Source organism: Myotis yumanensis, unplaced genomic scaffold (assembly GCF_028538775.1).
Source record: "Myotis yumanensis isolate MYYU_CA2020_CCGP unplaced genomic scaffold, mMyoYum1.0.hap1 SCAF_12, whole genome shotgun sequence".
In the NCBI taxonomy this organism is placed as follows: Eukaryota; Metazoa; Chordata; class Mammalia; order Chiroptera; family Vespertilionidae; genus Myotis; species Myotis yumanensis.
In genome coordinates, this window is record NW_027223763.1 from 4,273,841 (window position 1) to 4,288,013 (window position 14,173).

The 14,173-nt window shown below is 55.3% G+C and overlaps 1 protein-coding gene across 3 annotated transcripts in view; it reads right to left on the minus strand.

Annotated features, from left to right (window-relative positions):
* Positions 1-1,468: 1,468 nt before the first annotated feature.
* Positions 1,469-14,173, minus strand: part of GPR107 (G protein-coupled receptor 107) — a 56,401-nt gene continuing 43,696 nt past the window's right edge. For all 3 annotated transcript variants that reach the window (XM_070430446.1, XM_070430445.1, XM_070430447.1), the window contains 4 exons: positions 12,997-13,046; positions 11,916-11,999; positions 11,092-11,213; positions 1,469-6,009 (listed from right to left, as the gene is read on the minus strand). In XM_070430446.1, coding sequence (XP_070286547.1) covers positions 5,913-6,009; positions 11,092-11,213; positions 11,916-11,999; positions 12,997-13,046 — 353 coding nt within the window. In that variant the 3' untranslated portion in view covers positions 1,469-5,912. The remainder of the gene's footprint in view (positions 6,010-11,091; positions 11,214-11,915; positions 12,000-12,996; positions 13,047-14,173) is intronic.

Sequence of the window (14,173 nt, forward strand, 5' to 3'; positions counted from 1 at the left end):
ACAAGCTCACGTGGTCGCCTAGATGCTGCACCTCTCACTAGAAAGCTCTCGCTTGGCCATGGGGAGGAGGAAGCCAATGCTGACCACGGGGAGCAGGTCGGGCAGGTGCCCCCACGAGCCCGTCTCGCTCCCTCACAGGATCCTTCCCCCCTGCAACGCCCTCAGGCAGGCCAGGGGCCAGGGCGGAGTCTTGCTGAATGACTGAGCCAAGTCAGAGGAGGAAGTGGGGTCACATCAGTGGTTCTCCAAGTGCGATCCTGGCATCACCTGGGAGCTGGTGAGCAACGCAACTTCTCAGGCCCACGGGGGACCTCCTGCCCCCGAGACTGGCTGCTCTGGGGCACGAGGCCGCTCAGGCTCGAGGAGCCCTGGGTGGGATGGTCCCCAGGCCCTTCCTGAGCCGCCTCAGTATCCCTCACGCTGCAGTCTGGCCTGACTGCTGGGCACCCTGCTCTCACGTGCCTCCTCCCAGACACCTTGGTGACGCAACGCCTCCTGCCGGGCATGCGCAGCGGTGAGGCAGGCCACTGACGGGCAACCTAGGCCAAGTCTGAGCCTCTGCTAGGGCGAGCTGAGGAGCACCCCAACATTAAATACAGCAGTAGTAACCAACAGCCCTGGCTGTGCCGGCACGGGCCAGGCCCGACTCGATCCTCAGCAAGTCGGAGTCAGGAGCCCAGGATTCTCTTCTTGGCTCTGACACTGAGCAGCTGGCTGACCTGGTGTGTGGGTGTGTGCGCCTCGCCAATCTCTCTAGATCACAATGTCTGTAGCGTTACAGCAGTGCTTCGGAGGGATACACAGCAGCAGTGCGCTGCGAGAAGCCAGACTCATGTCAGCTGCACGATCCCAGGCACAAGGGGGCTTGACGGGGTGATGAACACGTCCCGGGTCTATTACGGGGGAGGCTACAGACTGTAGATGCATTTGCCAAAACCCACTCCACCGCACATTTAGAAAGGGGAGTTTTACTGTATGTAAGTTAGACCTTGATTGAAAACATTCCTAATAAAATAGGAGGTTGGGCTCAGATGACTTCTAAAAGGCTGAGTCTAAACCTTGGATTTCTGACTCTACATGGGCTCTTACGGGGCTATCTGATGACTGCTGGCAGGCGGGGTGCATGCCAGCCTGTCCCAGTGTGGGCTCTTCAGTTGGCGGCGTGCCCGGTCCTGATTCGGAAGGGACTCCCTGCCCCCGGTGCAGGCAGGACATCCGCAAACCACAACGGATGCTCCGTCTGCTCCAAAACGCAGCCTCTGGGGTGGGAGTCAGCGTGAGTTTCAGCAGCAGCTGCCACACACCTGAGATCCACGGAACTTCGCTAGTAGGTGTCCCTATTGTCAGTGGGAGCGGGTGGGAGGCAGTTAACTAATTTAATGAACAAAAATTACAAAGAAGAAAATTACGAGAGGGAGGTGGAGAGACAGCAGCTGGAGTCAGTGACTCCCTGGATCACAAACATACATTTCCGTCAGAGAATCTTTATTTTACATGTTTGCATCACAGCGAGAAGCCATCCCCAACAGCACCCGGATCGGAAGCCCCACCCATCCTGTTTACATAAATGCTCTTCAATGATCATTGTTAAAAAAATACTGAAAGTGCCTTCTGCACCCCAATCTAACAAGGAAAGCAAATGATATGTACAGGCATTGTCTCCCCCAAATGTAACTTGATTCTGGATTCGATGTGTCTGACTTCTTTTGTGGTCAATGACGAGGAAATCCAATTCAGGATCTATAAACGCCCCGAGGGTCAAGAAAGCCCCTTGTTTGCACAGGGCTCTGGCCCCTTTGGTTAATAAGTATCTTCAATGCGAGGAGGCTGGCCCTCAGGCCCCGTCTGAGCTGCGCACCACGCACCTTGCCTCAGAGCAGCTGACTCTTGGGAGTGGGTTAGTTTTCCTATTTTGCCTGGACATTTACTGACTTTGTCCAGAACTCCCCCTTCCCAAAGGCCTGGGGAGTTTGGAGTATTCAGGTCACTGCATTCCAGGCGGTGGCAATGCAGGTGGATCCCTTCTTCCAAAATATATTTTTACTGATTTCACAAAGGAAGGGAAAGGAATAGAGAGAAACATCAATGAGAGAGAGTCATTGATCGGCTGCCTCCTGCACACCCCACACTGTGGATCGAGCCCGCAACCTGGCATATGCCCTGACCAAGAATCGAACTGTGACCTCCTGGTTCATAGGTTGACACTCAACCACTGACCCACACCGGCCGGGCACAGGTGGGTCCCTTTTAAAGACTTCCTGCCAAACATCCTAGAGAAACAGGAGCACAGAGCAGATCTGAGAACCGCTGGCGTGTTCCCACAAACGCCTTTGTGATGTACCAAGAGGCACCAAGTCAGAGCCTAACTTCTTTAGTGGGGAAGCCATTGATTTAGTGACTCCCGAGGGGGAAAGCAGCGGGTCCTAGGCCCCCTGGACCCTGCACATTGTGAACTGGTTCAGAGGCCCGCCAACGGGGAGCGTGGAGTGGAAGGGGTGGAGTTGGCAGCGGGCAGCATGGAGGCTCTGCTGTCCCACCGGGGTATGGAGCAGGGCCAACCTCATCAGACTGTCTGATGGGCCCGGCCCCCCTGGAAGACAACACTTCGGATGGGGAAATGGCCAGATGCCACCTGTAATAACAATGGGCATCGTGTCACTCCTCTGGAGGCTGTAAGGGCCGGCTCCTTGCAGTAGACTCGTAAGTGCTAGGACATACACTGGAATGCAGGAAGAACCCCACATCCGGGCCAAAGCAATGATACACGCGTTAGTACGACCTCCTGGTAAAACTCTCCTGAGCTTAGCCAACTCATCCCTCCAGAGCTTCCGGGAGAAAACGCTGCAATGCACCAAAGCCTGCAGCCTGTATTCCCAGGACCGAGCCTCCGTGGAATCAATAGATGTGGGCGGGGGTGGGGGGTGGAGTGGAAGGAGACAGGGAGGGGGGCAGGCTGTGGAAGGAGAGCAGCGATCCTGATGAGACGGTGTCGAGGAGGAAATCCTGCCACGACAGACACGTGAAGTGGACTCACGAGACCAAGAGCTGCCTGGCTGGCTGGCCGCGTCCAAGGGAGAAAGCGCCTGGCAAGTTCACTGAGTGGTTTCTTGAGGGAAAGCTGGACTGACTCGGCTGTGACCTGAGCAAGCACCTCCTGCACTCGAGCAGCTTCCCTGGCAGGACGGGCAGCTGCCTCCGGCATCGCGCTCAGCGGCACTGCGTTGCTACTAACATTTTAAAGTCTGGAGGGGCCAGAACTAGGCTGATGGCGTCTCTGGCCACTGGTAAGAGCCAGGATTGAGAGACCAATGACCTTTGTTGTGGTCCAAGAAATAATTTTCTACAAAAGACACGGACTTTATTAAAGGCAAACAGAGCCTGCACTTCCTGAACCTTCCCAGCAGCAGGGTTCCCAGTCCACGGCAGGTTTCTGAAAGGAAGCCTGGATACTCGTGTGGGCAGAGCAGGGAGGGAGCACAGAGTGAAGCTATAAACACGAGGGCTCTGTGATGTGCAGCCATCCTCCCCGCCCAGCCGAGACTCTGGGAGGCTTAACCGTGCGAGCTCCGCAGCTCACGGAGCCAGGACCTGAACTCGGGCTGCAGGAAGGCTGTGGCTGGAGAGCCACTGTGCTCTGGACCCCAGCCAGTCACCTTGACTCAAGTGCCTGCTGGTCCCAACTGTGAAGTGACAGAGAAAGGGAAGAAATGTTCACAGAACAGGACAGACAGCGTAAGTAATTCTGAAAAACTTGACCTACCACCTGCCTTCCCCGTCACGGGCTGGGTTTGGATGTTCCCTGATCATCGGCCTGACTGTAGACCTTCCGTGTTACATGCAGGACACGGGCAGATGTGCTGTGTGGTGGGAAGGCCGTGGCAGCCTGTTTCCAAACCACTGCCCCTCTCCCTGTGCTCCTGCCCTGAAGGGCCAGCATGGGAGGGAAGGCGGCCCCGCAGGTGCTTCGAGAGCCCAGAGGCTGCTGGAGGTAGGCATGGGCTTTAAAGGACGCCCCGTCCCACAGAAGCCAGCCCTCTGGCTCGGCCGAATGTGGCTGCTGAGGATGGGAGCTGCGAGGGGGCAGGAGGCAGGAGGCAGGAGCGGTGCGGGCTGGCCGCTCACATTCCCGTCCTCCCTGCTCCTCACGCACTCGCTTCCTCCGTGGAGACCTTTCAGGAGGGAGTTTTCATCTCACTTTGGTTCTTGCCAAGAAATCTATGACTGAGTCAAGAACATCTGCTTGCAGGACAAGCAGCGAATCCCCCCGAAGGGAAGCACCCTAAGCGTGGGTTGAGACACTTCTGCAGCGCTGGGATTGTTGGGACAGGAAAATAAAGCTTTAAAGATATCCCCATCTTCTCTACAACATCCGGCCCCGTCACACAGCTCCAAGTGGAAAGAGAAAAAGAACTGACCCTTAGATGAATACTGAGGCTGTACTTCCGTCCTGGAGACGGGGAGACGCGTGGCCCCGCCCCGAGGACTGCAGAGCAGGACCAGCCCAAGGGCCGGGCCGAGCACAGAGGCCACTGAAAGTGCATGAGGAGGACGCTTCCTCCTCCCAGGCCAGCAGGAAGGGGAAACGGCACAGCAGAGGGAAAACAACTGTTTTTGAGGAAAGACTTTAGGTTCCCAAACCTGGGATATGGAGCCATCCCTAATCTTGTGGTTTCTGACCGACCCTCCAAGCCGGAGGTAAGCAAACCACCACCGGGGACTGTCCCTGTCCACCTGCCAGGAGGCCCCGCACGCCTGGCACCCGAGCAGGAGGAAGCCGTCTTGTGTGGCCACGCTCCTAGTGGGAATGATCACGAAGCCCTCCGCCACAACGGGCCTTCGGAGCGGCTCCGGCTTCCAACCGCTTAGGTGCAATGCTGTTCACTGGGTGCAGCGCCCGTGTTGGTCCCCACACTCGGAGAGTCCGCAAGGGAACCCGAGTTCCTGTGAGACGCCTCCCGGCCCTGAGCCTAAGCCGCCAGTCACACTTCCTCACACACTCCAGACGCAGACGGGGCAGCTGGCCACCTGCTCTGTCCAGAACCCTCTGGCTCACGGGGAAAGCTTGGTGATGATGATCACACCTCCTTTCCTGCCCCAGCTGCTCCTGAAGGAAAGTCTCCCCCCTCCCCCCAGACTCCCATCACACCAGGTGGACACGAACCATGAGGAGAGGGAACTTTTCTGGATGTTCAAGAAAACCCTACAGAATGCTTTTGAGCTAAAAATATATTTCTGTCCATCCTTTAGGCAACAGAACACCCTTCCATCAAGAACACCATTCCCCCTCCCCCTGCCCCCCGCCCGGGCTGTGACACCCAGCCCCACACAGAGCCCCTTGGAAAGACACCGCTCCCAGAGCTGCTGGTTCCTGGACCCTTTCAGGATCCGGGAGAAAGGCCTGAGGCCTCCTTTGGGGACAGGAGTCTGGGGCAGGCTCGGCATACTAATCAGTTTTGACCCTGCTTTCTAGAATCACCTATTTCATTCGTTTTTGTCTCCAAAAGCTGTAGCAACCCTCTCCATCCCCTGTAAGCCTGTGCTGTGATGACACAGATGCTGACTTCCTCCCCACCCACCGTCCATTCTGATGTGCTACACACTGGGGGTCACACTGCATATACCCTAAGAGCTCCCTCCAATTAAAAATATATAAATCAAAACGAAGTCTTCCTTTTATTCTCCTCCTCGCTACACTCCCTCCGCAGCGTGCCCACCTGAAGGAGAAATCCAGCTGCCTACGACCAGCCACAGATCAGTTTCCATAAAAGAGTAAAAAAAGGGCTTCCGTGGCACTCTGCTCCCAGCGCGCGCTGTGGTGTCACTGTCGGGAAGTGCCAGCTGCTCTCGCTCATCAAGAGGACTATTAATAAATTAAGTGTCTTCTTCGCGGGGCCAGCCTCGAGCGTGCTCCATCACGCGGCGCATTCCCAGTTGCCCTGGGGCTCCACCGAGCCGTTGGTCACCTTCTTGACTTTCTTCATGTTCTCCATCACCCCTGACGTCGTCACGCTGCACAGGGAAACAACAAGGAGCGCGTCAGTGGGAAGCATGGCCGTCTTCGCCACAGCACCTCGCGGGGGTGAAGGGCTGGCTCTGGAGTCAGAGCGGGGCTTGAATTCCGACCGGCTCTGGCCACTATGGAACCTTGGCCAAGACACCCGAGCTCTCCGTGCTCCAGTACAATAAGCGATCCCCGCTTCCCAGAACTACCGTGAGGGCAATGAGCTCTCCAAAGCACCCAATCAGTGCATGGCGGCTGTTATTGCTACAATCAGCGCCAGCCTGTCACGGCTCCACGGATTTCCACGTGGCATGCACGTCCTCTAACAGCCACGAGACTGCTCCATTACAGTGAACATCTGAAAAGAAAGCTGGCCCGAGGCGGACATTCAGTCACCAGCCACACTGGAGCATTCTGAGTCACAGGACAGAAGCACGGGTGCGGCGGCCCTTCCGGGCCCAGCCCGACACTAGAGCTTTCTGCAGACCCAGGCCCTGGTCCCTGCAGGCCATCAGTGAGCACGGTCTCCACCTCCCCATGCCTCCCAGGGCAGGGTTTATTCTCTGTTGGTCCCTGACACTCAGGAGGGGCCGTGGAGCCCTTCACTGAATCCATGGATCAAAAATGGAAGCACGGTCCTAGCCGGTTTGGCTCAGTGGATAGAGCACCGGCCTGCGGACTGAAGGGTCCCAGGTTCGATTTCCTTGGTTGCAGGCTCCTCCCCTGCCCGGGCCCTGGTGCACGAGGCAACCAATCAATGTGTCTCTCTCACATCGATATTTCTGACTTTCCCTCTGTCTTCCACTCTCTAAAAATCAATGGGAAAATATCCTCGGATGAGGATTAACAACAACAAGAAATGGAAGCACGCTAGCCCTTTCCCTGGAGTGGGGCGCAGCCTCTCGTGTGGTGGGTCCGTGGGAAGACAAGATGTGAGCTGGGCAGGTTCTACGGTTGTGTATCTGCGAAGGACACGGTGGCCCCACAGCAGGAGGCATCGAGCAAACATACTGAGCTCCTCCTGCTAGGACTGGTTTTAGGGCAGTGACACTATCTGTATGACACTATTATGGTAGATACACGCCATCACACATTTGTGCAAACCCACAGAATGCACACCACCAGTGTCGTCCCTAAGGTAAACGATGGACTCCGGGTGACAATGACTGTCAATCAGGTTCATGGACTGGAACAAATGCACCGCTCTGGAGGAGCTGTTGCTAATGCGGAGGCTGTGCATGCGTGAGGCCAGGCCAGGACGCTTATGGCAAATGGCTGTATCTTCTGTTCAATGTCGCTGTGAACCTAAAACTGCTCTAAAAAATAGCCTGTTAAAACAAACATGCCTGACCCAGCATCTCCTAAGTCTACGTCCCCGTCACGGACCCACAGGAACCTCCTGACCAATAAAATTAATGCAATCAATCAACTCAACAGACTCTCTCCAAGGACCCTGCCCAATCCCCCACCAACTACCCTCCATGTGGCACCCCCAGAGTTTGTCCAGGGGAGGGCGCCAGCACGTGAGGAGTCACAGGCAGAGCAGGTGATGTGGGGCTGACTGTGTGACCTGGAGCCCGTGGAGCTGCTCAAGTGACCTGAAGCAGATCAAGATGGATGGCAGTGATGCCGGTGGGCACAGCAGACCTCTGGGAAGGCAAGCCCGGCCGCTGCTGCTGAAGAGTACAAGTCGTCCCTGGGCAGCTCAGCCACTCAGCAGTGAAACGGAGGCAGGAGGTCGGACTGACACCCTGCGGCCGCCCAGGCAGGGACTTTGCAGCTCGCAGGCACCTCCAGCACGGCCTCATGTTGATGCCAACACTGAAGGGGGGACAAGAGCTGAAGAGCCCCCATCGGCCCAGCCCTCTGCACGGAAACGGCTCTCAAAGGAAAGGTCTCTACAAGCGTGGGGAGCGACGAGCAGCGGGATTTTCACCTAAACTCCCACTCAGGGGACAGGCACAGCCTCTGGAGCTGCCCAGATCGCAGTCACCGCCACTCACTTCACAGGGAGGTCTCCAGAGGCGAGGCCTGCTCCTCTTGCCTCTGCTCACGCCTCCTCTGCCCATCTAGCGCCTTCGTGTCCTGGCTGGTCATGTGCCCTTCCGTGGCTCCAGTGCACGCCTGGACCTCAGGACTGTCTACACCCCGTCCCACTGTCCCCGCAGGAGACTGGGCTCCCGGAAGGCCGGGCTTCTGTTCTGGCTGGCGCTCCACAGCTGCCCGTAGGGCACACGGCCAGGCTGGCCTCTCTGGCTGCCCAGCCCAGTGCCCATTCCAGCAGGAACTGTCCTGCTTCCAGTGCCTGCTCAGAGAAGCGCCTCTCTGAGGCAGGTGGCCAACAGCTGGGGAGCTGGGCTGAGGCCAGGGGCCAGTGCTATGGCCCCTAAGGCTGATGCTCCCTGTGGGATCAGTACAGGAGTCTGTGGAGGACTGGCAGGAGAGTGGAGCAGAGATGCCCGAGACAAGGAGCAGGGAGCTCCGACAGAGATGGAGAGAGCACAGGGCCTAATGCACACAGGCAAGATGAGAATGTTGCTTTAGATACCCACTGCTCCCACTGCCACCCAGGTCACAGTCACATGTGGCGTGCGTAAGTGGCCCATGGACACAACTATTTCTTTAACCAAACTAAACCAGAAACTATAAGCAAACTAGCAATTGCTTTCTGGACTGGAAGGTGGAGGGGCCTGGCTGAGAGACAATCCCGTAGTCTCCCATAGTCCTGTGCCCACGGTAGATGCCGACCCCCTCAGGTGCTCACAGGAAGCAGTCCTGGAACCCACACACACGTTTCCCACTTCTCAAGCTGACAGACATAATTCAGAGCACCCAGGACACGCACAGCACACGGGCAGCTGCTGAGTGCTGAAATCGCAGCCAATATTTAACATGTTGAATTTTTTATGATAAATTTTGTTACCAAAATTGGTCCAAAGAGAGATGTTGAAAGAAAGAGGAAAAAGACAAAGTCAGTGTTACCTCTGAGTGCGCCCTCATCTTGCAGGCTCGGAGGGAGGAAAAGGGGTGAAAGCTCCCAGCCCCCAGCCCCTGGGAGAGACTCACTCCCCAGATGCACTCCGCCCCTCAGCTGTGCCTCAGATGGAGGAGGTGAGGGCAGGGGCGGGAGGAACTCCCCAGAATCTCCCGGTGGCCGCTCCTGTGCTGCAGCCGTCAGACCCACCAGGAAGAGTGGGTCTGCTGGGGGCGGGGGGCTTGAGGATACTACCTCCTAGAGGTGCTGTTCCGTGACAAGGATCAGACCAGCTCCCTTCTTTGGGAAGCCCCTCCCGTGTGGATGGCAGAGAGCTCCTGACCTGCTGGGAAACCAGGCACGGGCTCGCTGCCTCTGGCTGGTTGTCTGGGAGGACTTAGGGGTACTGAGCACTCCCACTGCAAGTGGCGGAGGGAGACGACAGCCCGGCGGCTGCCCTGAGCGGCTGCAATTAGCCTTTGCGCACCTGCAGGGGAACGGGAGGCGGCTGCGCCAGAGCGTCCGGCCCAGCCTGCTCTGCTGTCACGTCTTATAAATTCCTAGAACTCTCTCAGCAGCAGAGTCTTAGCCAAGAGAAGGCCCAGAACAATTTCCTTGGGGATTTAAAGGTACTTGACCTCAATCCGCTCCTAAACGTCTTTTCTGGCTAAACTGGGCTCGTGCTCCCAGGGAGTGCGCCACCCTACACAAACCCTTGGCTGGGTTTGCCCCCTCTCCGCTGCTACACAGGGAGAACCCGTTCACTGGCACAGGACGGCTCCACTAAGGCACTGACACAGTGTGACCAGAGTACTGTCGCCCTGTGACGGGTGTAAACGGAGGCAGCCCGAGGACATCCCAGCCTTCCCAAGGCTTGCCAGAAAAAAGAACAGGCTCTCTAGTCCCCATAGACGGCGGTCTGTCTGCCCACGCCCTCTCCTTTCCTCCTGAGTACAGTCGCAGACCCTCTTGCTAAAAGACTACCCTGTCACCAAATATTGTCAGCGAGAAACCAGAACCAAAACAGAACTCTGCCACGAGACAGACCTTCCCAATGCATCCACCCTTCCAGACCAGCAGCTGGCGGATGGGATGTGGGGACAGGAACTCTACATGGCTGGCGAGAACACCAACTGGTACAGCCATTTCAGACCACAGCCCAGTCAAGCGGAAGATGTCAGGAGCCAGCCATTCGGCTCCTAGCTGCCCACGCCAGAGAACCAGCCAGGATCCCCAGCAGGGATGGACAAATCCCCCAGACCTCAGGTTACTTCCTGCTGCTGCTGCTCACCAGGCTGGCTCTCACTTGTGCCTCTTCAACCAGTCACTTGCTCAGACCTGCAACTTCCAGAAGGGGCACATGTGATGCTTCTCCTGCCTTCCCTCCACCAACAGGCATTCCTTCCTCTGCACAGGGAGGGGCTGTTTGGAGCCCAACAGCAGGATCTGCCTTCGCTCCTTGTTCTCACAGTGGAGCTGAGCACCAGGAGCTCTCCCAGGCTGCTCACCTGCCTGGCAGCCTGGCAGGGCCCTGTGGGCCAAGGCTCAGCCTTTGAACTGGGAAAAATCAAAGGCCACCCTGGCTGGAGGCAGTGCACCGGAAACTCACCCTCAGGCCAATCCTCAAACACAACCCGCCTGGCCCCTCACAGGTCACAGCACAATATTCCTAATCACTATTCACTTCTCCAAAGTGACTGCCTTTCCCAGAAACAGCACCCTGGAGGCCCTCACCCTGAGACTCGGAAGCCGGTTAATGCAGATCTAGGTCAGTGGTGGTACTGCTGCAAAGTGCCACTTGCTATCCAAGGATAAAGGACGTTTGACCTTCACTAGCAGACTTATGAGATTCGGATGATCACATTTTCAGACACAGGCTCCCAATGGCAGGGGCCCAGCAGGAAGAGGGCTTGCCCGTCCTCAGTAGTCCGAAACAGACCCAGCATGTCCCCAAGTTCATGCCACCCAGTTACCGAGCGCAGTGTCCATTTCCTCCTGCTAAAAATAGAGGGCCCACCTCTGGAGCAACCACATGTGCAGCAGCTGCTCCAATTCACACCCTGCTGCTGTGTTAGGCAAAGGGGCGAGGGAGGGATGGAGGGAGGAGATTTCTTACACAGATTCCATTTCCAGGTCATCGTCTTCCTGAGAAAGCTGTAGGTAGGGGTTATCTGAAGCTGGGCGGAACTTGTACCCGGTGAGAACAAAGAACACCAGAGTGGCCATTTCGTCCATGAGCTGCAAATTCAAAACCCCAAACAAAGGATGAGCTCCACTGTTTTTCGGAAAGCAGTGGGACTAAACAAGCTGACCCCCACCCCCTCCCGGCAACCTGCCACTCCATGACCACTCCTCACACGCCAAGCTGGCTGCTAGAGAGCAGTTTGCTCCCAAGCTGTGCTGAGGCCTCAGCCAGGCATTCTGCCCAGAGATGACACCTAAGACTCCTGGCTTTACCTGGAGCGTCCACTGCTATGTTTTAAGGGTCATTATATACTCCCACTTCCTTCAGTGCCTACCATACCAAGAGTACTTAAGAGAACTGTCTCCAGACCATTTGATGGCCTGCCCTAGTAGTTAAGCCAGTTCTAGTCACTGCAAAGATGCTTCACTATTGAAATTATAACAATGGGCAAAGGAGAGGAAGGTCTGCATTCTAAGCTACTCAAGTCCTGTAACTGACGGAGACCCGTCTCATCTGGGCTTTAATTGCACAGAGTAAACCTTACTCTCTCTGCCTGAGGCTCTTTTCTTCAAAGACTCTTCGCACTGAACGCTAACATCAATAATGCATCGACCTCCAGGTTTCTCCTGCAACCCAGCAGCTCTCCTGGACAGGAGCCAGAACTGCAGCCCGGAAGAGAACGGGGCCTCACTGGGCACTGCCAGTGCACCGTGACTTTAGGTTGCAGCCTCAGGCTGTCTCCAGGACCAGCATACCTGATAGAGCCACTTCCACTGGAACGGAACAGCGAATTTGAGGAAAAATGCAATGATCCTGGTGAAGTATATGTAACATACGATCTAAGGAAGAGGAAAGAAATAAGAACATCAACACAAAAACTTGGCATCACTTTCTTCCGACAATTTGCTTTTAAATTAACTACAAAACAGACACAGAATGACCCTGCTAGTCACACTGAGAAGGCAGCACTTCTTGCTCTCTGGGTGACCACAGTTCTGGAAACAGCCAACCCCACGGGAGGACGAACATTTCAGGATGGCTGCTGATTTCAACACCCAGGGGGTAATATTTTCCCTCCCAGGTTGGGGAAGTTTTCCAGTAGCAACAGCAAAATAAAGCCATAGGAAGTGCTGACTTTCAGTCTCTGCAGCAGAGGCTGGGACGCCAAGGGCCACACAGCACAAGTGCCAATAGTCCTAAGTCCTCTAGCAAGGGAGGGGCTGCTGAGAGTGCGACTCACGGGTCACTCGAGTGTGGCCTGCTCCCCGGGACCAGGAAAAACATGTCCAAAGGGAAGACGATTCAGAAACTTTCTGTTAGGAGTCAGGAAGCAAACTCTAGAAGACCCATACCTTAAATATTCCAAGAAATTATGTTTCTAATAATCTAGAGTAAGTCCCGCCTTTGGTGCTTATGCTTGTATGAGCCCTTCATGTTTGTCTCAGTTCTGTGTTTAGGTGTGACCCCATTTTTGTAAATGAATAAAAAAAGTCCCATCAAAGGAGCATCCAATCCTAGGAGAGAGCCTAGAGAAAGAGGCACTCAGCTGCCAACAGTGATCACCGAGGGGAGGAGGCGGCTCGGTTCAGAGAGGGCAGCGCTGTGTTTCTATAATCCTGCACTGTGAACACATCAAGCAGGGACTGCTTTTCTGAGTATGTAAGCCAAATTTAAAACTAAACTTTAGAAAGAAGCAAGCAGACACTTAATTCCCAGATCCAAGGACACTACCTGGAGTGAAGCCACAGCCCCAGGCAGCACCCGCCTCGTGCACCCACCCTCCTGAGGAGCCCATTTGCTCTACTCGTTATGTACAGACTGAGGGGTTTTACTCACCAAGACGTAATAATGTCTGAAAAGTTTCAGCTTTGCTAAGTTAATAGCCGCTAGGGAGAAGAAAGAACAAAACAGAGGCTCGTTAACCTTTCTCAGTCAAGGGGCCGAGTCTAACACAGGAGCAATGCCCGGGGCACATCTGTGTTTCTGGAAATGCCACCGCTGGGCCGGATCTCCCCCAGTCACCAGGAGTCAGGGACTGTGGGGACAGCAGGCGGGGCCGCAGCTCCGGTGCGGTGCACGGGCAAACCCGCACATTTCCCCAGTCCTGGGTTCAGTAGCTTCAAACCGGCCATGCCAGGAGTATACTGACCCACAGAAACCAGCAGTCACTACAAATCAGGACCCCTCCCCACCCCAAGCCATCATTAAACATTTCAGCTCTGCCAATGTGGCTGACAGAGCTGCCCCCACTAGGAACAGTCTCAGCTGGGTCCCTGAGCAATCTGGGGGAACCTCCCACTAGTTCAGGGTGTCAATTCAATTAACAGGGGTGCATCTTGCAAATTTAAATTTCACTTAGATTTTCAGTAAGTGCCTTGTAACAAGCCCTTTAAATACAACCTCCCTGGCTGTGTCCTACCTTCATGCTCAAGGTCAGGGAGCCGGGATAGCTAACTTCCTGCCACTGCCTATGGCCATGAAATATTGATGACCACCGAGGGTAGCCTGGCTCCCTCCCCAATGAGCAATCCTTTCATTCATCATAAACCTTCCTACAAGAGGCAAATTAATTTTGCTTAATAGCACTCACTTACTGGTTCCATTAAGACGGGCCTGTGGATAGTGGAGGTTCGCATTTCCTCTTCCTCCCCCCTTGGCCTCATGATTAGTGGGTGACAATCAAGCTTAGGCTTCCAAAAGAAATTCCCCAAATCCTAAGCAATCTTCAAGGTTTTTATCAGCTACCAGTGTCTGTATGAATCTCTTCTGAGAAACCAAATGCACCCATGCAAAGATCAGAAACTCGTTCCGGGAAATCCTAACTCCCCGAATGGGAGGCTATCACACCCCTCGAGCCTGCAAACGACGCGCGCACGCGCACAGCACATTTGAAGAAGCTCCAGGAAAGCACGCAGATCAGCACAGGCTCTTAACTAGTGATTTCTCTGGCTGCCTTGTGATCTTCTAAATTAAATCTCTCTGGTTCTCAGCCATTTTTCATTTGCTCTGACTC